At 42.6% G+C, this 24,622-nt stretch overlaps 1 protein-coding gene across 2 annotated transcripts in view; it reads left to right on the top strand.

The window, feature by feature from the left end:
* The window catches only part of Clcn5 (chloride voltage-gated channel 5), a 155,900-nt gene that overhangs the window by 106,614 nt on the left and 24,664 nt on the right, over positions 1-24,622 (top strand). For both annotated transcript variants that reach the window (XM_075956755.1, XM_075956754.1), the window contains 2 exons: positions 17,347-17,498; positions 20,847-20,946. In XM_075956755.1, the coding sequence (XP_075812870.1) occupies positions 17,347-17,498; positions 20,847-20,946 (252 nt within the window). The remainder of the gene's footprint in view (positions 1-17,346; positions 17,499-20,846; positions 20,947-24,622) is intronic.

Raw genomic sequence — 24,622 nt, 5'->3', positions numbered from 1 at the left:
TGTTTTCTTGACATCTTCCATCCCCTCTGGCTCTTAAAAACTCTTTTTGCCTCCTTTTCCACAGGGGTCTCTGAGTTCTAAGGGGAGGGAGTTTATAAAGATATCCTATTTACTGGGCGGTGGTGGCGCATGCCTTTAATCACAGCACTTGGGAGGCAGAGGCAGGTGGATCTCTGTGAGTTCGAGACCAGCGTGGTCTACAGAGCTAGTTCCAGGACAGGCTCCAAAGCCACAGAGAAACCCTGTCTCGAAAAACCAAAAAAAAAAAAAAAGAGATCCTATTTAAGACTGTTTCGAGGTCTCCCACTCTCCACATGATGTGTGGCTCTGGGTCTCTGTATTTGCTCCCATCTGCTGCAGGAGGAAGCTTCTCTGACCATGGCCGAGTAAGGCACTGATGTGTGAGTGCAGCAGAATGCCATGAGGAGTTTTTTGATCAGTAGTATTCGGTTTTACCCTACATCTCTATCTAGTCTCAGGTTATTATTGGTCACCTAATCAGTGTCAGTATGGCTTGCATCTTGTGGCGTGGGCCTTCAGCCAAACCAGATTTTGGTTGGTGACTCCCACAAGTTTGTTCCACCACTGCCCAAGCGTATCTTGCAGATAGGACCCCATGGGAGATCAAAGGTTTTGTGGTTGGGTTGGTATTTGTTTGTCTTTTGATCGTGCGCAGAATGTACTGAAGACATTGGAACATGGGGCGAAGGCTCTGTGTAGGCATCAGCTCGACTTCTCCATCTTCAATGCGTTATGTAGGTGTTGTCTTCAGCAATGGGAACTTGCTGTCATTTTCCTGGAGCACAGTCTATTGTCTTGACAGCAGCCTGGATTGTTTGAAGATTTGTCTGGGACCCACTTTTGCCAACAACTTAATTAGATGTAACCCAATACTAAACCTAGAAGCTTCATTTGGTGAGGAGAAATGGCCAGTTGGGACTCAATCTTCCTAGTTATTTGGCAATTTCATTTAGATTATCTTTATATATATATTTAGGACACGTCTACTGTATTAGGTTTCAAAACTACCCTTCAAATGTACCTTAATTTTAGCTGTTTCTCCCCATATTACTTCTCTAGTCTTCCTGTTCCCCCTTCCCACTTGATTTTCCCATTCCAGCCCACCATAAATCCATAATTTTTTATTCTGTTTTCCTTTCCTAATAATATCTATCTCCCTTAGTCCCATACTCTATACCTAATCTCTGGTTTTATGGATTGTAGATTGGGTGTCATTGATTTAACAGCTATTCTCCACATATAAGTGAAAACATACTATATTTGTCTTTCTGGCTCTGTGACACCTCAGCCAGAATAATTTTCTACTTCCATCCATTTGCCTGCAAGTTTTATGATAATCTTGTTTGTTTTTTTTTTTTTCGAGACAGGGTTTCTCTGTAGCTTTGGAGCCTGTCTTGGAACTAGCTCTTGTAGACCAGGCTGGCCTCGAACTCACAGAGATCCGAGTGCTGGGATTAAAGGCATGCGCCGCCACCGCCTGGCTCCACGTTTTCTTTATCCATTCTACTGTTGAGGGCCGTCTAGGTTGTTTCAATCTCTGGCTACTATAAATAGACAAGAAATGAACACAGTTGAGCCGGTGTCCCTGAGGTGGGATGAAGCATCCTTTGGATATGTGTCCATGAGTAGTATAGCTAGATTTTGAGCTAGATTGATTACCATTTTCCTGAAAAGCCACCACACTGCTTTCCAGAGTGGCTGTGTGTGTTTTCACTCTCACCAGCAATATCCTGGTCATCATGACCTATTACTTGTGTTAATTGTTCTTAGCCATTCTGACAGGTATAGAATCTCAAAGTTGTTTTGATTTGCATTTCCCTGATGGCTATGGATGTTGACTATTTCTTTAAGTCTTTCTCAGCCATTTGAGATTCTTGTGTTGTAAATTCTCTGTTTAAATCTATACCCCATTTTTAAATTGGATTTTTTGATATCTAGTTTCTTGAGTTCTTCATATATTTGGATATTAGTCTCCTATTGGATATGAAATTGGTTAAAAAAATATGTTGACTTTTCTGTAGGCTGCCGTTTTATCCTATTGACAGTGTACTTTGCCTTACAGAAGCTTTTCGGTTTCATGAGGTCCACTTATTGATTGTTGATCTTAGCTCCAGTGCTATCAGTGTTCTGTTCAGGAAGTTGTCTTGTGTGCCATTGAGTTCAAGGCTATTTCTCACTTTCTCTTCTATTAAGTTCAGTGTATCTGGATTTATGTTGCTGTCTTTGATCCACTTGGACTTGAGTTTTGTGCAGAGTGAGAAGTGTGGTTTTTGCGTTCTTCTACACGCAGCCATCTAGTTTGACGAGCACCATTAGTTGAAGATGCTATCTGTTTTTCCAGGGTGTATTTCTGCTTCTTTATCAAAAAAATCAGGTCTTTGTAGGTGTAAGGATATGTCTGGGTCTTCAATTTGATTCCATTGATCAAGATGTCTGTTTTTGTACCAATTCCATGCTGTTTTTATTAATATAATTTTGTATTTCAACTTGAAATCTGGAATGGTGACACCTAGATATTCTGGTTTTGTGAGGTTTGTTTCCATATGAAGTTGAAAATTGTACTTTCAAGATTTTTGAAAAAAAAAATGTGTTGGAATTTTGACAGGAACTGCATTAAATTTGCTGATTGCTTTTAGTAGGATACTCTGGCATCTGTGTCTCTTAGAGTCCATAGCACATCTGACCTTCTGGCTGTTAGAGTCTCCACTGATCAGTCAGGTGAAATTCTAGTAGGTCTGTTTTTCTATGTTGCTTGGTCTTTTTCCCTTGCAACTTTTAATATTCTTTCTTTGTTCTGTATGTTTAGTGTATTGATTAAGGGCTAAGGGAACTTTTCTGGTCCAGTCTATTTGGTGTTCTATGTGCTTCTTATACTTTGATAGGCATCTCCTTCTTTAGGTTAGAGAAATTTTCTTCTGTGATTTTGTTGAAAATGTTTTCTGGTTGTTTTGAAGTGTATTTCTTCTTCCTCTATGCCTATTATTCTTAGGCTTGGTCTTTTCATAGTGTCCCAGATTTTTTGGATGCTTTGTTCCAGGAGTTTTTAGATTTAACATTTTCTTTTACCAAGGTATCCACTTCTTCTATTGTGTCTGCAATGCCTCAGATTGTCTCATCTATCCTTGTATTCTGTTCTTGAAGATTGCCTCCGTGGTTCCTGTCCTAGTTCTTAAATTTTTCATTTTCAGAATTCCTTTAGTTTGGGTTTTCTTTGTTGGTTCTATTTGTGCTTTCAGGTCTTGAGTGGTTTTACTCATTTCCTTCCATTCTATGTGTTTTCATAGGTTTCTTTAGGGGATTTATTCATTTCCTTTAACTGTGTCCATTTCTTTAAGGGCTTTATTGCTTTCCTCTTTAAAGACCTCTACCATATTCATAAAGTCTGTTTTAGGTCTTTTTCTTATATTCCAGCATAGCTTTGTTATGGTTGCTGGGCTCTAGTGGAGACATACTGTCTTGGCTGTTATTGATTGTGTTTTATGCTGGAGTCTAGGCTTCTGGGATTTTGAAGATTGTAATTCTAGGTGCTGATATTTGTCTTGTCTTTGTTGGGTGGGTATTTTGTTTTTGGGTTTCTGGTTCTGTTAGAGGGTTGTGTCTGTGTATTGTCTGCAGGAAAATCTTCTGGTGCCCTGATAGTTGTGGATCCTCAGGGTTCTGGGTGAAGTGTGGTTCTGGGTATTGAGACCTGAGCCTTATGAGTGGGGATAGGCTACAGAGGTAGGGGATCTTCACAAAGAGGAGAAAGGCAGAGTCTTCCACCAGGGTCTTCTTAGTCCCCTGGGAATGGGGGGAGAGAGTGAGGCTGTTCCACAGCAAGTCTGCTCCAGAGCTGGGGCTGAGGGAGAGGGGAAGCTGCAGTTAGCCTGCTACTTGCTTCCCGGTTTGGAGTGGCCTGTGGGTTCCCAGGGACTGTCTGCTGGAGTTGGAGACTGGGACAGAGGAATGAGTTGGGGAATGGAAGTTTGAAGGGAAAGAACTGTGTGGGTCACTGGAGATGGGTGAAAGATGGGTAGGGAGGCTGCAGAGCGGGAGATGAGACTTGGGGATTAATTTGGAGCAGAGGGAGAGGTGAAGATCTACAATTAGACAACCTGCTTCTCTGTCCAGTCTGCTCTCTCTCTCTCTCTCTCTCTCTCTCTCTCTCTCTCTCTCTCTCTCTCTCTCTCTCTCTCTCTTTCTCTCTCTCTCTCTCTCTGTGTGTGTGTGTGTGTGTGTGTCTGCTGGAGTTGGGGGAGGGAGGCAATGAGGACATAGAAATAGGTGGGAGGAGGGAGGGAAATAGCAGTGGGAGTCACTAGAGATTTGATTGGAAGAGACTGCTGCAGGTACAGCAGAGCTGGGGTGAGGCTGGGAGCTTGGATCTGGAGGAACAGACGGAGAGGTGAAGATCTGCCGTCAGCCCACAGCTTCCCTGGCCGGAGGAGCCTGTGGTTTAGCTGGGAATGGATGCTGGTACTGGGGGCTGGGATTAAGCAATGGTTTGTGGAGAGGGAGGTTAGGAGCAGAAGATCTGAGGAATCCACAGAAGATGGGGGCTGGGCTAAAGGGACTCTTGAGCAGGTGTTCTGCTGCGGGAGCTGAGGAAGAGGCTGGGGGTTTGGGTTTGGAAGGACAGAATGCGAGCTGAAGGCCTGCCTTATCCTACCTGCTTCCTTGCTAGAGTGCACTGTTGAGATTTTTCCTTGCAGTTTTTTTTTACTTTTTATTGTTTTATGCCATTTTAATTGTTGATTGTTTTACACGCTCACACATACACACACCTAATGTATAATTCCATAATTTCATTGTGTTAGGATTTATGGCGAAGTAGCTGGGCATTAATTAAGTCATATTTATTATTTGGGGTAACTAGGCTTCTTGGGTCAAATTCCTATAGTGACTTTTGTTTTCTTCTCGATTCTGAGTTTGCCTTCACCTAGCTGCCTTAGAAATGATGTGTCTTGCAACTCTTTCACCTATAATTTACTCTTAGGGTACCAGAGCCCTGTAGGTGTAGGTGCTAAAGTATGAGGGATCAGACGTATTGCAATCAAGGCTAATTCTTAGTGTTTTCCTGGGACTGGGTCTTGTGGCTGTGACCTTCACTAGCTCTCAGAGTTGTTCGCCTGCCTTCTCTCTGCCCTTTAGCCTTCACTATTTACTTCCTTGAAGCCCTGGCCCTGCAGTTCGCCTGTTCCCCTCAGGGGGATTTGGAAATCGAGATGGGGGCTGGAATGGGAGGAATGCCCTTCCCCCAACCAGGAATAAGGCTCAGCTGAAGTATTTTCCCTCGGAGCACATTGTTGGTTGTGAAGAAATCTCTGGGTATATTTCACAAGGATTCCTCATCCTCTCCCCTAGTCGACGTCAGGACATTTTTCTAGGATCTTCAGTGTGAGAGTCTGGTGAGGTTTCTGGAAGTAGAGCTTTTGGTGTAGGACTCCGGAGCTGTCCGTACAGCTCCGGCGGTTCATTTGCATTGCCATTTGAGCGTTCCCACCTGTCGGTGGTGGTGGTGTTCCTATGGCTCTAACCCGCTTTACTCCAGGTAAGCAGATCTCAGCTGGGAGTCTTTGGCTAAGCCGTCCCTTCAGACTTGGGGGTGGCGGTTTCTTCTGCAGCCTCAATTCTCTGATGGGTCTAGAAAAAGAATCTAGTCGTTCTCAGCCCCGTATTGCCAAGCCTTTTCTTATTCTGAGGGTAAGAATAGGAATTTCTAAACTGTTTACTTGGAAAAACTGAATTGGAAAGTTCCATATTTATTGTTATTTTATTAAATTTAGGTTTTTTTAAGACCAGGTCTCACTCTATAGCTGAGGTTAGCCACAGATTCACTATGTATATCTTAGTCTGCTTTGGAACTCATGGAGCCCTCGTGCCTTAATCTCTGGGGTACTTGAAATATAGGAACAAGACATTACTCCTAGCTATTTTTTTTTCAGTCCAAGGGATTGAAGTTGAACCTTTAGCATGCTGGGCAGACAGACCCTCTACCCTCCATTAGCCTCCGGCCTCCCATGTATTTACACACAGCGAATTTATTGCTAGTACCTTACCTTGTTCAATTTCTGTCAAACGGTAAAGGAAAGGGGTTTGTAATTTGTAAAGGGGCATGGACGGTATATTTCTGGGGCAGAAATCAAGTAGGTTCTCCAAATGTATACCCTGTTACCATGTAGCCATTTAACCATATGCTCGAAATGCTGCCCAGACTAGGGTGTTCTAATGGTCATCAGTGAGCTTTTCCAGAGATTGGTAGTGTTAATTTACATATTTGCCAGAGGAATACCTTCAGATAACTATGCAATCAAAATACTATTTTGAATTTTTGAAAGATCAGGTCCTCTCAAGTAATTCTCAGTATAGTGTGAATGATCAAACTAAAACGTGGCTAAAATAATAGAACGTGAAGCTTTAAGGCACCTAAAATTAAAATTGTAAGAGGCAGAGGCAGTGGATAACCGCAGTGCAACAGTGTGTCTTGGACAGAGCAGGAAAGCTGCATATGTGAACTCACAGTGGTTATGACAACATACACAAGACCTAGGCAGACAAAATCCCAGCGTGGAGCCGAGAGCCGGGCCTAAAATCTCACCCTTATTCATGGGGGCCTTATCAACTGTCAGCTGCCAGAAGATGGACAGTTTTCTCTAAGAATATAGCCCCCGGTAAGCTGACCACGCTCCAGCAGAAAAACCACACATCCAAGGACATTTGAGCAGCACAAGGGACGGTATACTGGGGCTCTGTCGATGTTGGGAAGAAAGGGAAGGGAGAAACGATACAGTTATCGTCTTAAAAAATAAAAGGATACAAAATTGGGGGTGGTGAATATGATTAAAACATGTAGGAAACTCTTAAGGAACAAATTTATGTGCGTGTGTGTTTGTGTGTATGTGTGTTATAAAAATAATATAAATACCTGCTTTTTTCAGAGATGGCAGATCTGTAAAAGCCATCAAGATTAATGCACTTGCCAAGGTTATAAGGCTAATGCTGTGTGGAGCTACAATTACAGTTTATACCTTCTCAGTGCTGGTCCCTCCATCACAAAGGCCTTATCATTGACTAAGCCACCTTCCTGTGAAGGCTGTACTTCAAGAAGCTATCTCCTGATCTGTGTGTAAATACTCCTCTGCTTTCCTTCTCTATGCCCTGTCTCTATTCTTCTGTGTTTCCAGTTTTCTTTGGTTTTTTTTTTTTGCTTGTTTGTTTGAGACAGGGTTTTTCTGTGTAGCCCTGGCTATCATGGAATTCATTCTGTAGACCAGGCTGGCCTTGAAATCAGAGATCCCTCTGCTTCCACCTCCTGGACAGGATTAAAGGTATGTGCCACCACTGCCTGACTCCTAGCTTTCTTTTTAAAACCACTCATGTGGGCTCTGGAGAAATAGCTAGTTGTAGATAGAGCACTTGCCTAGTGTGTTCAAGGCCCTGTTTTTCATTCCCAGAACTTAAAATACATAAATTAATATGATATATAATCAATGAAAATAAAAATTTTTCAGTATCATGCGGAAGTTTCCCTCTTCTTACTCCAGATCTAGCTGCTAGCAGGGGTTAAACATGACCCTCCTCAGTTCAGTTATTTCAGTCTCTAGTCATTCCCATAGACTGATTGTCTCCGTCTCTCTGATTTTTAAGACAGGGTCTTAAACCTAAATTTGTGGCAGTCCTCCTGCCTCAGTCTCCCAAGTGCTGGGATTCCAGGTATGCACCATCATTCCCGACTCTCTATTTCTCAACTCTCCCTGTGGCAATAGGGGCCAAATGCAGGGCTCTGAGCACCCCAGGCACTCACCCACATCCCTAGGCCAGACGTGGAATCTAAAAAGAAACGCGCACTCTCATTTTTCTGAGACAAGGTATTTTGTGTAGCCTAGGCTAGCCTTAAATTCATGATAATCCTCCTGCATCAGTCTTCCAAGTGCTGGGACTGAGGGCCAGAGGTGTGACACTGAGACCCATGACCTACTTAGGACTTTCAGATGAGTTTATTTGTATAGCATATCTGAGGAACATTTGTGTCTCAGAGCACATGAGTCCCATAGGACTGGACACTTTCATCCTTCCAGATTTGTACTGTTCTAGACAGTACCGCAGTAACCTATATACTGCTATGCACAAGTAGAGCTGGCTTTAAGGTTTTCAGATGAGTTATATATGTGACTTTTTGTCTTGTTTTGTTTGCTTATGTTTTGTTTTTTAGGTAGGGCCTCATGTAGCCCAGGCTGGCATGAAACTTGCTATATAGCCTAGGCTGGCCTTAAACTCCTTATCCTTCTGCTGCTTTCTCTTAAATGCTAGGATGGCAGGAGAATGCCTCCGTGATCAGCTTTTTGTGTCTGTTTTTGTGGTACTTGGGATTGGACCCAGGGTCTTGTATATACTCGCTTAAGTGCTCTGACACTGACTGGTATCCCCAGCTATGGTGTTTAAGACTCATTTTTCTAGACATGATGTCACCACATTCTATCTGTGGCTCTAGGAAGGGTCTCCTGACTGGGATTCTCTCTCTTGAGGTTTTTTTTTCCCATCATAGAATTTGTTAGCAATCTCTTATCCCTGCCTTTTTTATTTTTTGAATATTGATAGGGTCAACCAAGTATAGACTTAGTTACCAGTTATTAGGCAGAGTCATAGTACCCAGAGGAGAAGCACATAGTTTGTAGTATATATTTCAGGGCAATTTCTCCTTATTCATTACTTTACCTGTCCTTATGTCAGCCCCATGAATGTGTACCTTTGGTAATGAAGGAATAGAGAACCAGTAGAGGAACAGGGTGCTGTTTGTAATAGGCCTAGAGAAGCGGGCCTGCAATTTCAAGCACCTCGAGGATGCTGATGCAGGGCTATTGCACATTCAAGAGCTGCTGGTGCTAACGAAAGGGGTTTAGAGTCACCCTAGACAACTTAGTAAGATATGGCCTCAAAATAAGTAAAAGCAGGGCTCCCTGGTAAACAGCTTCATGTGTGATGTCTAAGATAGTAGTCACGCACTTTCCTTCCCAGTTGTGTGGCATTCCAGTGAGCAGAAACATGAAGATAGCAAATCCTTGTGTTGTTGTCCTAGCTTGGGCAATTAGCACCCTGGCTCTACTGTTGGTAAAGCCATGTTGGGTCAGGAACTCTTGGATTGGAGCAGATATTAGGAGCAGTAGATACAGAAGATGCGGCCCCTGCCACATGCCGAAGGCTGTGGGGAGCATGGCTGTGTCTGGCAGAGACAAAGAATGAGGGAGTAGGTGCCAGCATTGATAGTCACACTTGTCTCCAAGCTTCCCCATCCCTTTCTGTGCTTTACATTCCCATTTTCTTCTCATACGTCTCAAAGACCCTTTTAATGGTATATATAGGAAATGTGTCACCGTTTCATTATCCGGTGCCCCTCACTCTTGGTACTGTCTGCATTTCTTCAGAGTTAGGGTCAAGTTTTTCTTCTTCCTTGTCTTCCCTGTGTCTTAAATACTTGTCCGTTGTAAACTGTGCTGCGACTAAACCAAAGCTGAGATTCCTAAGTGAAGTGATTACAGGGGTCAAGTCAAATCAAAATCAGGCAGATTGTGTTTCAGACTCTGCATTGGTATGCTGTCTAAAGACCCCGCTGCTGGACTGTGGGGAAGCTCAGGAGTTTCCAAGGGAAAAGTTGCCATTTAGAGGTATAGTAGTGTTTTAGTATTTAACAACCCAGATGGCGTATAGATGCACAGCAACAGAAAAATCGCCCTGAATAAATATTTCAGGGTCTATATAAGTATTTCAGAGTACTATGTATTTAGAGGATTGTGTGTTCTCTTCAGGGTTTAGATGTGAGGCCCAGTTGGCAGACACATGCTCTTTGGTCACTGCATTTGGGTGAAGTGGGAAAACAAAACACATTGTAGATACAAAGGTTCCACACATGTTGGCTGGGTATGAGGGTTTTGCCTGTAATGCGTTCTCAAGTGCGTAGCTGAAGTGCAGTGTGAAAGAGCATACATATGCTGTTGGGAGATCCTGTGTGGAAGAACAGGGGAAGGATGGAAAAGGGAAAGTAGGTATGGAAATGAGAAGTGGCCCCAAATAGGTTCCTCAGTTTCACTGTTGAATGCAAGTCCTTTAAATGGCCACAGGTGAGTATTTTGTGCGAGGCGTCATGCTGGATTTGTATTTGTGGATAGAGTTAGACCTTTTAAAAAATATAACATCCCCAGAACCCCAAAACCTTTTTAAAAGGAGCATTTCCAAGTTCTTTGATACATACTAATAACCTAGTCCCCTTCTTTGAGTACTTGTTTGGTATTGGAACAAGTGACCCTCCACAGCTTGTGATGTTCCTAAAACAATCCTTCAAGGTCTACAATGAGGTAGGTTTCTTTCTCTCCTTTCTTGTGTTTTTGTTAGTGTTTAACTAGTTCACTTAATCAGTTACTATTCAGCCTCCTGGTAAATTCTAATGGCTTTTTGGTTAGGGATCGGAGTAAACATCAATTCCCAAATTAGAATATCTATTCTTGCATTTAAGGGGTTTTCTAGTTTTAAACATAAGATGGTTGTGTGTGTAGGGGGTGGGGAGCCTAGGGAAAGTCCTTCTAGACCAAAAATGATGATGGTGATTTCAATTTGTCAGGCAGTGTGTTTCTTGAGACCCACTCCCTGCATTCACTCCTCAGTATAATTGCAGAAAGAGAAGGCTCTTTCAGGCTTGACTCCCTTTTCCCTGACGGGCTTACTGTATGTTTTCTCCAGACTTAGGCAATGGCAATCAGTCTTTGAGGGATTTCCTTTTATCATTTAACTAGACTTTAACTTAAATCACTCCTTTCTGTATGACATTCACCATGCCATCAAAGCTCAAGATAAATTTTACTGGTTTTTCATTCCTTTGAGGCAAAAATCTAGACTTACCTAACTAACTTGGAATGTATACTGTAATTTTACTCTGCTTCCTTGTCAGTGTATGTAGACGCTAGATTAACTCACAACACACTTTTTAAGAAGGCATTTGCATTCTGTTGCTAGTTGCCCCTGCTGCCCTTTTTGACCACTAAGTTTTATGAGTTGACTTGTGTCGTGGATTAAAAGCTCTAGGCAGCGTGGCATGAGCAGCAGGTCCAGATACTTGGTGAAGGAGTGCAAGCTACTTAACCCAGCTCCTTGAGGGAGCCTCAGAGTGGCAGCACCATTGTCATTGTCACAGCCGCTGCCATTTCCTATTCTAGAGGTTACGGTGGGTAGTTTTGAGTCACTTGTGCACGCTTGCCCTAAATGCTCCCTGAAAGGTCATCACTGCTGAAAGTTTTCAAAACATCACAGGAGGAGTCACAACTTTGAAGCGACCAAATGACCTGGCTAGATCCGGGCTCCACAGAGGTAACTCTGCTTGGCTCTAAATATTTACTTTATTGTGTGTTTCTATCATATGATGTCTAAGAATTGGTAGGCATTTTATGTTATTACCTACTTCCAGTTGCTCTCCACTGAGCAGTCTGAATAATGAACATATGTTAGAGATTACAGACCTGGCAGAGATGGGAGTAGAGGCAAGAAAAGAAGTTCTCAGACCCTCAGCATGTCTGCTGGACCTGCTGACTCATTTCTTAATCTAAACCGTAGCTGAACCTCAGTTTAGCCTGAGAGCTACACCATGCCTACTAAGCCTCTAGTACTCAAAAGAAACCTTTACTTGGACTAGAAAAAATTCCCACTGGAGAAGTGCTGGCTATGCCTTTGTAAAACCTGTGAGCTTCGTGAAAAACTGTTAATTAAAAGTTGGTAACTTGGGTCCAACTATGAAAACTATATCAAAATATAAACTACCTAAGTGCCCAAAATATACTATTTTTGCTAACTTAGCTGCTATGCTCTGTCTGCTAAGATGTGAAAGTCTTTAAAAACGCAAGTCCTGTTTGATAATGTGGGTGATTGTCAGTGGTCTGCAGATACTATACATAAATTATGATTAATAAAGATTAACTCGCAGGAGGCCTTTCAGGCTGGGCATATAGTTTCCTTTTGGTCTGATCAACTAAACATTTAGTTAGGTAAGAGGATCACACCAGGCTTCCAAATGATTGTTGCTTTTGTGCAGTGTTTTAACTCATTGCCACTCCATTCTGTTCATTAATGCTATATTAGTTCATCAGGATGTAATTATGATGAACTAAAAGAGTATAAACCTCATTCAGTGCCTTACACTTCATAAAGTTTTGTTGTATTAACGTTTCAGGATGTACTGGGCCTTAGGAGCCGAAGAGATTAATAACATTTCCAAGCCCTACATGAAGGGCCTGATTATTGGAGCACACTGTAACTGGGTTAATGTTAAACAGTGGCTGTCCTGCTGATTCACTTAGGGACCTGGGAGATGACAGTTTTATTCTACTTTACTGGGCTGGCCTTACTGCACAATTAATTAAGACCTGCTTAAAAATAGCCTTCAGAATAGGGCCAGAGAAGGGGAAGCCTTTAAAATAATGGAAATGTAGTAGTGAATTTATTGCCAGGGCTGCAGTAGCTACTCAACCAGGTTGGATTTATGAATATTACAGGCTAAGTTGCTTTTTTGAGAACACTACTGAGACCCCTTACCCTTCCTTCTCTACTTGCCTGCCTGCCTGCCTGCCTGCCTGCCTGCCTCCCTCCCTCCCTCCCTCCCTCCCTCCCTCCCTCCCTCCCTCTCTTTCTCCCTTCCCTTCAACAAGAACTTGTCATGTAGCTCAGGCTGTCCTCAACTTTGCAGCAATCTTGCTGGGTGGTGGTGGTGGCGCACGCCATTAATCCCAGCACTCGGAAGGCAGAGACAGGTGAATCTTAGTGATTTCAAAGGCCAGCCTTGTATACAGTGCTAATTCTAAGACAGCTAGGACTGTTACACAGAGAAACCCTGTTTCGAACCCCCCCCCACACCTCATATTGAAGCAATCCTCCTTGCCCAACTTCCTGAGTATCAGAATTGCAGTTCCCTGTATCCGTGCATTCTTTTCAATACTGAGGATTGAATCCAAGGCCTCTGGGCAAGTGGTCCACCCACTACTATGTATCTACATCCTCTATATATTCTTGGTTGTTTTAGAGTTTCCAAATGGTTAAGTGATACCAAAGAATGGACTGGGGCTGGGGTGTCAGACAGTCATCAGAGTGCTTACCTAGCATGGATGAAGCCCTGGGTTTAATCCTAAGTGCAAAACAAAATTGGGGGTAGACCATATGTCTGCAATCCCAGCATGCTATAATTTTGGTACTCAGGAAGTAGAATCTTCAGGAAGATTAGAAGTCAAGATATTCTTAGCTACATAGGGAGTTTGAGGTCCAGCCTGGGTCACATGAAGCCTGTATTTTAAAGAATGGCTTTTGTTGTAATTTGATGGGCAATTTATAGTTTTATTGCATTTTTTTAAAATTGTGGTACTAAGGATTTAACCAGGGCCTCGGGCATGCCAAACGTGTATTACTTCAGAACCACACTTCTAACCCCAAACGACTCTGTGTATTTATGTAAGTACGTATGCACACTCATGGAGGGGCTGTTTACCTATGTGCGTCCACGCACGCACGCGTGCACACACACACACATACACACACACACTCGCACACAGAAGTCAGAAGAAGACTATCAAGTACCCTCCTCTGTTGCTCTTTGCTTTGTTCACATTGAGAGTGGGTTTTACTTAATGTGAAGTTTGTTTCAGGTAGGCTGGCTGGACAGTATCTTCTGGGATCCACTTGCCCCCCCCCCCGTGCTAAATCATGCACAGCCACATTTAGCTTTTTACATCAACGCTGGGGATCTAAAATCAGGCCCTCGTGCTTGTGAAGCATGCCCTTTTACCCACTGAGTTATCGCCTCATAATTCCAAAACAATGGTTTTTTTTTTTTTTTTTTGGTTTTTCGAGACAGGGTTTCTCTGTGGTTTTGGAGCCTGTCCTGGAACTAGCTCTGTAGACCAGGCTGGTCTTGAACTCACAGAGATCCGCCTGCCTCTGCCTCCCGAGTGCTGGGATTAAAGGCATGTGCCACCACCGCCCGGCAACAATGTTATTTTTGAAACAGGATCTTGCTACGTTGTCCTAGCCTACCCAGAATCATAAGTTCAAGTGATCCTTCTGCGTCAGCCTCACGAAGTAATTGGGACTTCAGGTGTGTGCCACTGCACCTGTCCTCTTGTTTTCTTTAATTATACCATGCATATAAAGATGATGCACAATACGTATGTGTGCACTTTAAAGAATAACTGAAAGATGAACATGTCACCAGATCAAGGAAAACGGCCAGCGTTTCAGAAGCCTTACCATGTTACATGTTCTTCACAGACTACAGCTCTCTCTCTCTCTCTCTCTCTCTCTCTCTCTCTCTCTCTCTCTCTCTCTCTCTCTCTCGTAGATCCTTCCTTTATTTTTGTCATTTTCTTCCTTCTACTTGTAATGCGATCATTTGTATCCTAAAATTCAGGCTTGCCTGTGATTGGGTTCAGGAATAGAGTCATGTTTATTAGGTGCTCTTTTATGTCTGGAGTCTCTCAGCATGTGTTTGTGGGATTTTATGCATGTTATTACTGTGAGTTTTAATTCATTTTTATTTTATTTATTTTGACTTTTTGAGGCAGGGGCTTGCTACATCACCCAAGGCTGATTGCAAAGTCGCTAGCCTCCTAAGTGCTAGAATTACAAGCATATGTCACCAAGCCCACGTTAGTGGCGCATTAAAAGAAGGCTCCTCTGTATTTGCCTTTGTCCCCTTTTAAATTCGGATCCTAGTAATTATAAAGTTTCTGGACATGTCTACTTTGATGTCTGGCTCTCTCTGCTAAATGAGTTATGGAGTGTGAAACTCGTCTGGACTTGAATCTTCTGAGGCTCCCACCTATCAGTTTGATGGCATTTGTTTAGACGAGGCTGCATCTTTAAGGCTTCTGCACTAGGTTAGAAAATCTTCCTTTCTCCAAGGCCGGTCCAAGGGTCTGGTCATGTGATCTCAGCTGTGACATCACACTCTGACCAACCAGGAGCACTGGTGGCTCTTTAGGTGGCGTTTGTTGCTGTGAAAAAGCAGAGAAAGCAGCAAGTGCCCTTGTAAAGCGTCCCAGCGCGGGCCTCCTGTACAAGCGCCTCATCCTAAATGAGCAAATGCAGGCTGCCAAGGGAGTTTTTTCCTTGAGGCAGAAAGAAAGAAAACTGTGATCCAAGGTAAGCAGCCTGAGCCCAGCCCCGGACTGAAGCGTGCTCCGGGAGCAGGGCATCTGGAGAATTGCAAGCAGCCTGTAGTAGGATTCTAATCACTGCCTGCCCTGTGCTAGGGGCCTGATCATTGCGTGTCTAGCAGGAGACAAACGACAAAGGAGGATGCGGTGGTGCTCATGTTACCTAGTGATGTAATAGGATTCTCTCTTTCCTGCCAGGACGCTGTTGCAGATCTTCATTTTGCCTTAAAGCTGGGGGTGGTGGAGGAGCTCATTTGATATATAATGTAACATTAGACTGCTATCTGATGCTTCTCAGAATCTTTCACAAAATCCTGCCTCTTCTTTTTTCCTTCCTGAAAAGAGAACTCTGAAACTAGAGCAAATTCAATGGAAGCATTAACCCGCTCTGAGGAGCCAGTTTCTGGTTGTTTGGTGCCCAGCATTCGTGTCAGCGTTTAACTTGAGAGTGGAAACAGCTTGGTTCAGCTCCCTTCTTCCCACAGACTTTCTTTTCTTTCTGCCCCTGTTTCCGAGCTGGCTTTCCCCCGCCAAGCTCTCAAACGTAGCAGCTTTCATCTTTTATCAGTGTAACACTGACTGATAGGAAATGCTGGGTAGTGATTCAGCAGACATCCATTTTCTAGCCAGGTACAAGTGAAGATAGGAAAAGGACTTTGGTTGGAGGTTTTAAGATTAACTTGTTCACCTCCTCCACGCCGCTTCAGGGACCCACCCACCTGCAGATGATTAGGACTCGGATGAGCTTTTCCTTTCGAATCTGTGACTTGCTTGTAAGAAGCGTGCTGAATTAGGACTTGTACAAATCGGTAAACCAGGTTCAGTTTATCTCGTTCATTCAAACTTACGCCACGAGAATACTAAAATCGTCTAGCTGAGTTGGGCAAGGGGATGTTGGAGAAAGAGTCAGCTGAAGCTAACTTGGGCATTTATTGAAGAGGGTTCATTACCAAATAGTCTGGATGAAGTCTTGTCCCTGCCAAGATTGGTGCTGCAAATGTGAGATTTGGCTGTGTGAGTTAAATGATGGAATCGCTCTGCTTTCTCCCTGCATGCATTTATATAGCTTTCTCAATGCTGTTTTTACATGTCTAGTTTACTAGCAAAATATTGTTCCATCAGATGATGTTGCCAAAATATTTTGAACAAGTTTATAAGCAATACTTACCATGTGTCAGTACAACTGCTTAGTTTAAATATTCCCTCAGCCTTGCCATTTGTTGAATGCATTTTGGTTCATCTGATGTTTACTGACTATCGCATGTGCTATGACAGTACAAAGAGCAGGAAATGGTGACACATTCTTAGGAGTCGGGGGGGGGGGGGCTGAGATGAGCACAAGTTCTAGGCCTGCCTGGGGAACCTAGTGAGACTTGACTCAAACGGAAAAAAAGACGTGGTGGAGAAGGCTGTTATGAATTCAGTATAGTGTAACTGTTGAAGATTGGCTAGTCTAGAAAAGGAAGAGAAAGCATATGCATACACAAATAGCTGTAATGGAAAAACTAAATGCCAAGCCGACCAAGAACCACAATTAGTGCATGCACTCGGATGTTGCTTAGTTGAAAGATTAAGGGACGGTTCATTGCTAAGCTAAGCATTGTTATCCAAATCTCTCCTTGTAAATATTTGACTTTCCAACACACTGTGAAAGAGTTTCTACCAGCCCATTCTGTTGGAGATCAAAGCATCGACTGAAGGAAAGTTTGCACGTTCCAGTCACCTTAACTCTTGAAGAGGCCAGCATTCTTCCGTTCAAGTCTTCACCCAGGCAAAGGCTACCTCGTCGGATTGAGTTACTGCCTTACAGAGTATGAGGTGGCTCTGATGGGGTACATTTGCAAAGACCTCGGAGCCCTTTATCTCCCTTCCATGAACTGAAATACCTAAACTGATCCAAGCTCCTTTCTTTCCTTTGTTCTGTAGATACTTTCTCCATTACACAGCAGCTTCTGTCATTTCTCTCTTTATACTATCACCGTCCTGGTCCCTGTCCACTCATGATGTCTTTAGCTGTTTCTTATTTGAGCCTAAACCACAGAAACTATGAACGTGATTGTGTTCCCTCATTTCCACTCCTAAATTCTAGTCATCGGATAGTTGATGAGGGCTTTAAAAATTTTGACTCTCTGATGTACTAATGTCTGTTTGCTATTTAATACAGGAAACAAGTCATACAATGGTGGTGGAATAGGCTCTTCAAATAGGATCATGGACTTCTTGGAGGAGCCAATCCCTGGTGTAGGGACCTATGATGATTTCAACACAATTGATTGGGTGAGAGAGAAGTCTCGAGACCGAGATAGGCACCGAGAGGTAAGGCAGTGCTGGCACGTGAGTAATCTTAGGAAACATGGGGGAAGAAAGGTAAAGAGCTAAATTTGTTCTTTGCTCTCCTTTTTTTCAGCCCCAGAGCTGGTGTGAATCTCTTCTATTGACAACACAGGGTTTCTTTCATTTTTCGTTTTTATTTTTTGAGATAAGTCTTCTGTAGGTTAGGCTGGTCTGGAACTCGCTATGTAGTCTACACTAACAAACTCCTGAATACCCTTTTGCCTCCCTCATACTGAATTAACAGATGAGAGCCACCATGCCTGGCTTCATTTTGTAATATATTTCTGTTTTTTTGTTTGTTTGTTTGCTTACACAGAGACACGGTTTCTCTGTGTAACAACTCTGACTGTCCTGGAACTAGCTCTGTAGACCAGGCTGGCCTCAAACTCCCAGAGATCCACCTGCCTCTGCCTCCTGAGTGCTGGGATTAAAGGCATGCACTACCACCACCTGCTATATTTCTGTTTTTAAAGACCTTTTATATATAATTTTCATTCTTGGTTTTAAATCTGTGTCTAATGATTTTTTTCCTATAGAATGTTGTTAAAAGAGACATTCATGAAATGGGTACGCATGCCTCTGTGTAGGTGAAAACAAATGTTCCAGACCTTCTCCTCCCATCTCAGCTCCCTTTATGGTTTATCTCTTAAAGCAGGGTCTCTAAAACCAAGGAAAGTAAATGGGCTTTTTTCAAAGGAATAAAAAACCAAATTACCCCAACCTTACAGAGTATTGAAGAATATGGGTTCAGCTTTATAAGATTATAGCTCTTGTAAAACCATAAAACCAAAGTAACATTATGCATCCAGCACCAATAAAACCATAAGACTGATCAAATTCATATCCAAGACATTAATTTGATGTTTTAGGTATTTAGGGCTATGGTGTAGATTGTGTAAGCTTGACAAAAGAATTTCCTCACCTCTTTTTCCAAAGTACTGAGCTATTTTCTCAGAGCTCTGCCAAGGTCCTTTGATTCTTTTATTCTTATTATTATTTGTTTGTTATCTTATTGAGACTTTATTCAGACTAGTCTGGAACTCACTGGGCAGGCAATCTAAACTGCCTAGAACTCTTAATCCTCCTGCTTCAACCTCCTGAGTACTGAGAGTACAGGCATGTGCCCAAGGGTCCTTTGCTATTTTTGTTTTTTCTTGAAATGAGACAGGGACTTGCTGTACAGTCCGGGCTCGTCACGAGCTTACAGAGCTCTTACTCCCATAATCCTAAGTGCTGGAATTATAGGTGTTTCCTGCCGTGCCCAGAACCTTTGCTTTGAACCTGTCCTATACTAGTCAAATTTAGGCAATAAACTATTTCTAGTTTATGTGGGGACAACAGTGGAGAACTTAACTCAGCAACAGTGAAAATGTTGATGCCCAGCTCCTGCCCATGCACTCTCAGCAGGTGACCCTCTGGCAAGTCACTTCTTTGGGGCACACTCGTAGTTTCCCCCCCTAAGGTTCTGCTTGACTCCATATTTAAAATATATTAATACCATTTTCTGCTGAGTCCATGACTTCTTCCTGTCAGGGACAAATCTCTGTAAGAGGCAGAGATTAGAGTCAGACAGAGACTATTTTCAGGGTGTGTGTGTGTGTGTGTGTGTGTGTGTGTGTGTGTGTGTGTGTGTGTTTGATGATTTCCTCAAACCTAGGGTTTAACATGTATTCTCCCACTCACTAAGCTACACCCCAGCCCTATTTTTTTTTTCATTTTTAAGCCTTTCTCAGATTCTGCCACGTAGTCTGACAACTACATGAACCTCAGAGTCAGGTTGTCCCAGGTACAGGTTTTGAGAAATTCCAGTTTTTCAGGGAGGCAGTACTGGTGATGGAATGCAGGGCTTTGCAGTGCTAGGCAGTATTCTGTCAGCAAGGTATGACTTAAGCCCTCTTCACTTTTGATTTGGAAACAGGGTTTCACTGTTACCCAGTTTGGCCTTGAATTTACTTGCACATAGGCTTAGCCTAAGCCTCCCAACTTATTTCATTCAGTTTTCTTTCTTCCTTTTATTTCTTTTGTGTGTGTGTGAGGGGGCATGTTTCAAGACAGGGTTTCTCTGTGTAACAGCCCTGGCTGTCTTGGAATTTACTTTGTAGACTAGACTGGCCGTGAACTCACAGAGATCCACCTGGATCCACCTCCCAAGTGCTGGGATTAAAGGTGTGCTCCACCACACCAGGCTCAATTTTCTTTCTTCCTTTACTGTTTTTTAAATCTTGTAATTATTGTAGCTTCTCTCTCTCTCTCTCTCTCTCTCTCTCTCTCTCTCTCTCTCTCTCTCTCTCTCTCCCTCTCCCTCTCCCTCTCCCTCTCCCTCTCCCTCTTCTCCTCCCTCTGTGGGTGTGGGTGGGTGTGGGTGTGGGTGCGTGCGCGCGTGTACAGGCCAATGGGCTATCTTATTGGCCCTCAAAATACATTTTAAAGTTCCTTTTGAAGTTTATAATTTGTTATTGTTTGTGGTGTGGCTGTAGGTGAAGGTGGAATAAATCAACTTAGAGTATAATAAATAGTGGTACAAAGAAGGGGAAGTCCCAGTAACAACACTGGCAGAATAATGACTTTAAAGATACGGACATGGGCCAGTAAGTTGGTTAAGGGTACAAAAAGTACTTGTCAAGTCTGATGGTCTGAGTCTGATCTTTGGAACCCACATAATGGAAGGAGAGAACAGAATTCAGCAAGTTGTCCTCTGTCCTAAACACACACACACACACACACACACACACACACACATACACGATATAAAAAAAATTAAAGCTAAAGGGAAACAAAATAAAAATATGAAGAGTGTGGATTTAAGTTGAGCAAGACCTGAACAGCCAAACTTCGGGCTTATCATGACGCCCTCAGATGCAGTTGCTGGTTTCTGAACTTGAAGGAGACACATCACCAGTATCAATCAGTGCCTGTGATCCCTGTACTTTTGGAACTTGGTGCTACCCAGCTTTGGGAATTTCCTGACTGAACTGTAGCCGCACATAGTAAACTTCAAGTTGTCACTGAGATCAACCATTGTTTATTCTTTGCAAAACAATCAAGATATTTGCTGTGAATCAACGCTCCTTGAGACAGCTGTTATCCTGCAATGCACAAAACAGGCTGATTGTATTAAGAAATTAGTGGCTAAGTGGGGGTATATCTTAGACATTACAATAAATTGGTAGAATTCAGTAAATTGCAGTATTCTTGGTAAATTGGTTCAATTAAATAATTCTCAATTGTTATCTATTCCCAGATAATTTGTATTTTTCTGCTGAAGATTTTTTTAGATGGAGGGAAGATATATGTAGAGTATACTAATGTTATCTTATTTTTTTTTCCTAGATTACCAATAAAAGCAAAGAGTCCACATGGGCCTTAATTCACAGTGTGAGTGATGCATTTTCTGGCTGGTTGTTGATGCTCCTTATTGGGCTTTTATCAGGTATGGTAAACTACAGAAGTTTTTAAAATTAATCTCCCACTATGTTCTCCCATCGGAAATGAATTGCTGGCGAATCTTTTGAAAGTGCAACATCCCATGTGTAAATGAGCTCTAAGTAATGCCTGTATCTAAGAAGAAATACGTCTAAACACAGTTTGTGTGCCTAAGATGTCACGATCATTTTAAGGTGGAAGGCAGCTCTGGGAATAAGAGTAAAGACTAATATATGTGCCAGTCAGGTTTTCACCACTGAGCCCCTGCCTCAGCCCTTGTTCTTCTTAAAACAGGCTCTCCTAATTTAGCCCAGGCTGGTTTTGATCTCAATGTACAGTCCAGGCTGGAAGGAGCTGTGATCTGTTTCCTCACTCTCCTCAGTGCTGATATTACAGGCGAGAACTACCATACCCAGCTCTTAACCTGTCTCTTGAACTTTTATCTCCTCCCTCCTGGTGGCAGAGGAAGGCATGCTAAGATGTAGCTCCTAAGCTCAGGGACTCAGCACATTCTTTCCTGGTTTCAGAGGGGCGTTATGCTAGCAGATTCTCCTGTCAGCTCCACTGACTTTCTCTAGCCACTCCAAACACTATAGGTTGAATATCCTCAGTGGGTAAAGGCCACATGATGGGGGGAGAAAACCAGTTCTTACAAATTATCTTCCAACCCTCACTCAAATTATCCTCTGATCTTCACATGTACACCATGGCACCCCCTCCCCCGCACACACACACGGTGGGGCATGTGTACACTCACACTAAAAGAATGTAAAAAAAGTTTGAAGCCAGAGATATTTGAAATGTTACCATATTATATAATGAAATATTTGGAGAAAAGGGCCCAAATCTAAACACAAAATTTGCTTGTTTTATATATACATATATGCACTATATAATACATACATTAGATACGTATAAATATATGTATAAGCACTGTGTATACACACTCACACACACACTCACACACACGAGCATGTGCACATGCACACATACACACACACACAGCTTGAAGGGAGTTTTATATAAGTTCACTTGGATTTTCTATTAGTGTGAAAGAGTATCTCATCTGACTTGATGAGACCCAGGCTGGCCTCAGCATCACCCCTGTCTCAGCCTCCTAGGTCCGGATAGTAGGCTGTAGACAGTGCCCCCCTTTCCATCTCTATGTTGACTAAAGTCCTATCACATGAGGTCAGGTGTGCAATTTTCCTCATGCAGCATCATGTCAATGCTTAAAGAATTAAGAAATGTTTCAGGTTAGAGATGCTCACCTTATGTACAGTATATAAATGGAGACTTGCTCTGCAGATACCAGCTTACAGCAAGTTCCATTGCAAACTTCCCCTCCTATGCGGGAAACAGAAAGCCAGCAACACCGGGCAGAGAAAGCAAGAAATGTACTCTTGTAGCATTAAAGACAATGCCTAGGAAGATCTGGACTCTTGAGCAAAATAGGAGTTAAGTGGGAAAGCTAGAGAAGATGCTATAAGATTTCACTTTACAGAGTAGACTCTAGTTTCAGGAAGTCAAGATTAAAATCCCTACTCCACTGCTGATAGCTTTATGGCTATGGGCAAGTTTCTTAGCTCCTTGGAGACTTTGGTGTATTGGTCTGTAAAATGGAGATAGCACAGGCATCTGTATTGAATACTTTCTTTGAGGATTATATGAGATAAAATACTTGACATGATGCCTAGTTGCTGATGCTGTTCTTGTCATGAGGCGTGGAGAAAATGACTACCTCAAATATGAAGTGGTTCGTTCATTCTGAGTTTCTAAGAATTGCCTGGGATAAGGACGGGCAAGATGGCTTAGTGGGGGAGGTGCTTGCTCTACAAGCCCGACAAGCTTAGTTTGATCCCTGAAATCCAGGGCGGAAGGAGAGAGCCAACTTCCAAAAGTTGCCCTTTGGCCTCCATGTTTGAGTCTGCATGCACTTACGTGTGTACACACAAACAAATAATATATAAAATAAATTATTTCTTTTAAAAAGAATTGCCTACACTAAAAGGTTGGCAGCCTTTTCTTTTTCATTAAGGGGGTCAGATAATACTGTTTTAAGAGTCATGGGTTAAGTGATCTCTGGAGTGCCCGCTTCACCCTGCTGCTGTGGCACAAAAGCAGCTGTAGGCATAGGGAGAGAAATGAGTCTTGCTGCAGCTCGGACATCTTGCCTGGCAGACAGAACAGGTGAGAAAGATTTGGCTCTCACGTTGTAGCTTGCCAGCCCATGGTTGAGGGTGTTCAATTTTGCCTTCTGGCTCTTCCAGGAGAATAACACAGTTTGGAGCTGGTTAATAATAGATTGGGTAATCTATAAAGCCAACTATTGTAGCAAAGCAAAGGAAGGAGTATAGAGGAGGGAAGGTCATAAATCTAGTAATTAGGAACATATTAGTGTTCACAAAGAAACTTCAGATATATGTTGAGAGCCAGATTTCAAGTTTTGGTAGTCATTGGAAAGAAAGAAAGAACAAACCCTTGAAATGTTAATCTGTTCTTTGGGATAGGGAAGCTTAATAAAACTTGTAGCCAGAGAAGAAAGCGACATTTGTGAGCAGGGAGAGATGTGGAAGTAGAGGGGAAGCCAGGACTGAAGATGGGTGTGTAAAATATAAAGCACACATGCGAAAACACCGGGAGCATAGAGCAAAGTATGTAACTATAAGGTCTTGTTCATTTTGTGAACCCAGGCAGTAAATGCAATAAAAGTTGGAACAGAAATCTGGGGGCTACAGTAGCCAAAAATAGCTTTCAGAAAATGCTGGATTTGACTAGGGCATTCAAGTATGTGGTAACACTTTCTGCACGTACCAAAACATACACATAACATGGCCTTTTTCACCCAGCAGAATGTAGGCACAATGTTCTCAACGCTTTAATGTGTTTCTTGTCTTTAGGTGGTCAGTGGCTGTTTTTTTCCTCTCATACACATGAGGTGTTTTGTTTTTAAACATTGGAGACCCATAACAGAAGCAGTGTGTCTGAATGGGACAGTCTGGGAATTCAGGGGCTGTTTTATAACACTTTTATCATTCCTTTAAGGCGCAATATGGGCCATTTAGTTTCTCTCGTCCAGAATTTCTTCATTTAACTGACACATGACATCCAGAAGTAAAGTACTTTTACTGTCTTAGCTCTTCTGAGTTTACCAGTCATAGTACTTACTTTATTTTTTCATTGTTTTCTTTGATGGATGGCCTATATACACTCATTCCTTTTTACTGAGACCTTTGTAGTGTGTTCATACCCTAGGTTCAGTAGGCATCCAAAGTTTCTCGAGTTCCAGCCAACCTTTGCACACAATACTCTGTGCTGTTATAAACTTAATGTCCTTAGCGGACAGTATCTTCCTCCCGCTGTACAAGTTCTTTCTGTCTGTGGTGAAAAACCCTTCATCAACTTTGCTCCAGAGCCTTTACACATAAATATCATGGAAGATTCTTTAGTGTGTGCAATTTGTATTCACTCCAACTGATGTATATAGGGAGAACAACATAATTTTTTTGTTTTAGCTGTTGTTTTTGGTTTGAGATGGAGTCTCACTATTTATTTCTAGCTGGCATGCTAAGTAGACAAGGCTGGCCTTGAACTATCAGAGTGCTGGGATGAAAAACCTGTGGCTCCATGCCTAGCAAGTCACATAATGCTAAGCAAATAAATTACTCCCTTTATAGAGTGAC

This window comes from Microtus pennsylvanicus, chromosome X, assembly GCF_037038515.1.
Source record: "Microtus pennsylvanicus isolate mMicPen1 chromosome X, mMicPen1.hap1, whole genome shotgun sequence".
NCBI classification, from domain to species: Eukaryota; Metazoa; Chordata; class Mammalia; order Rodentia; family Cricetidae; genus Microtus; species Microtus pennsylvanicus.
The sequence above is the reverse complement of the archived record's forward strand: the minus strand, read 5'-3'. Positions and strand labels throughout refer to the sequence as shown.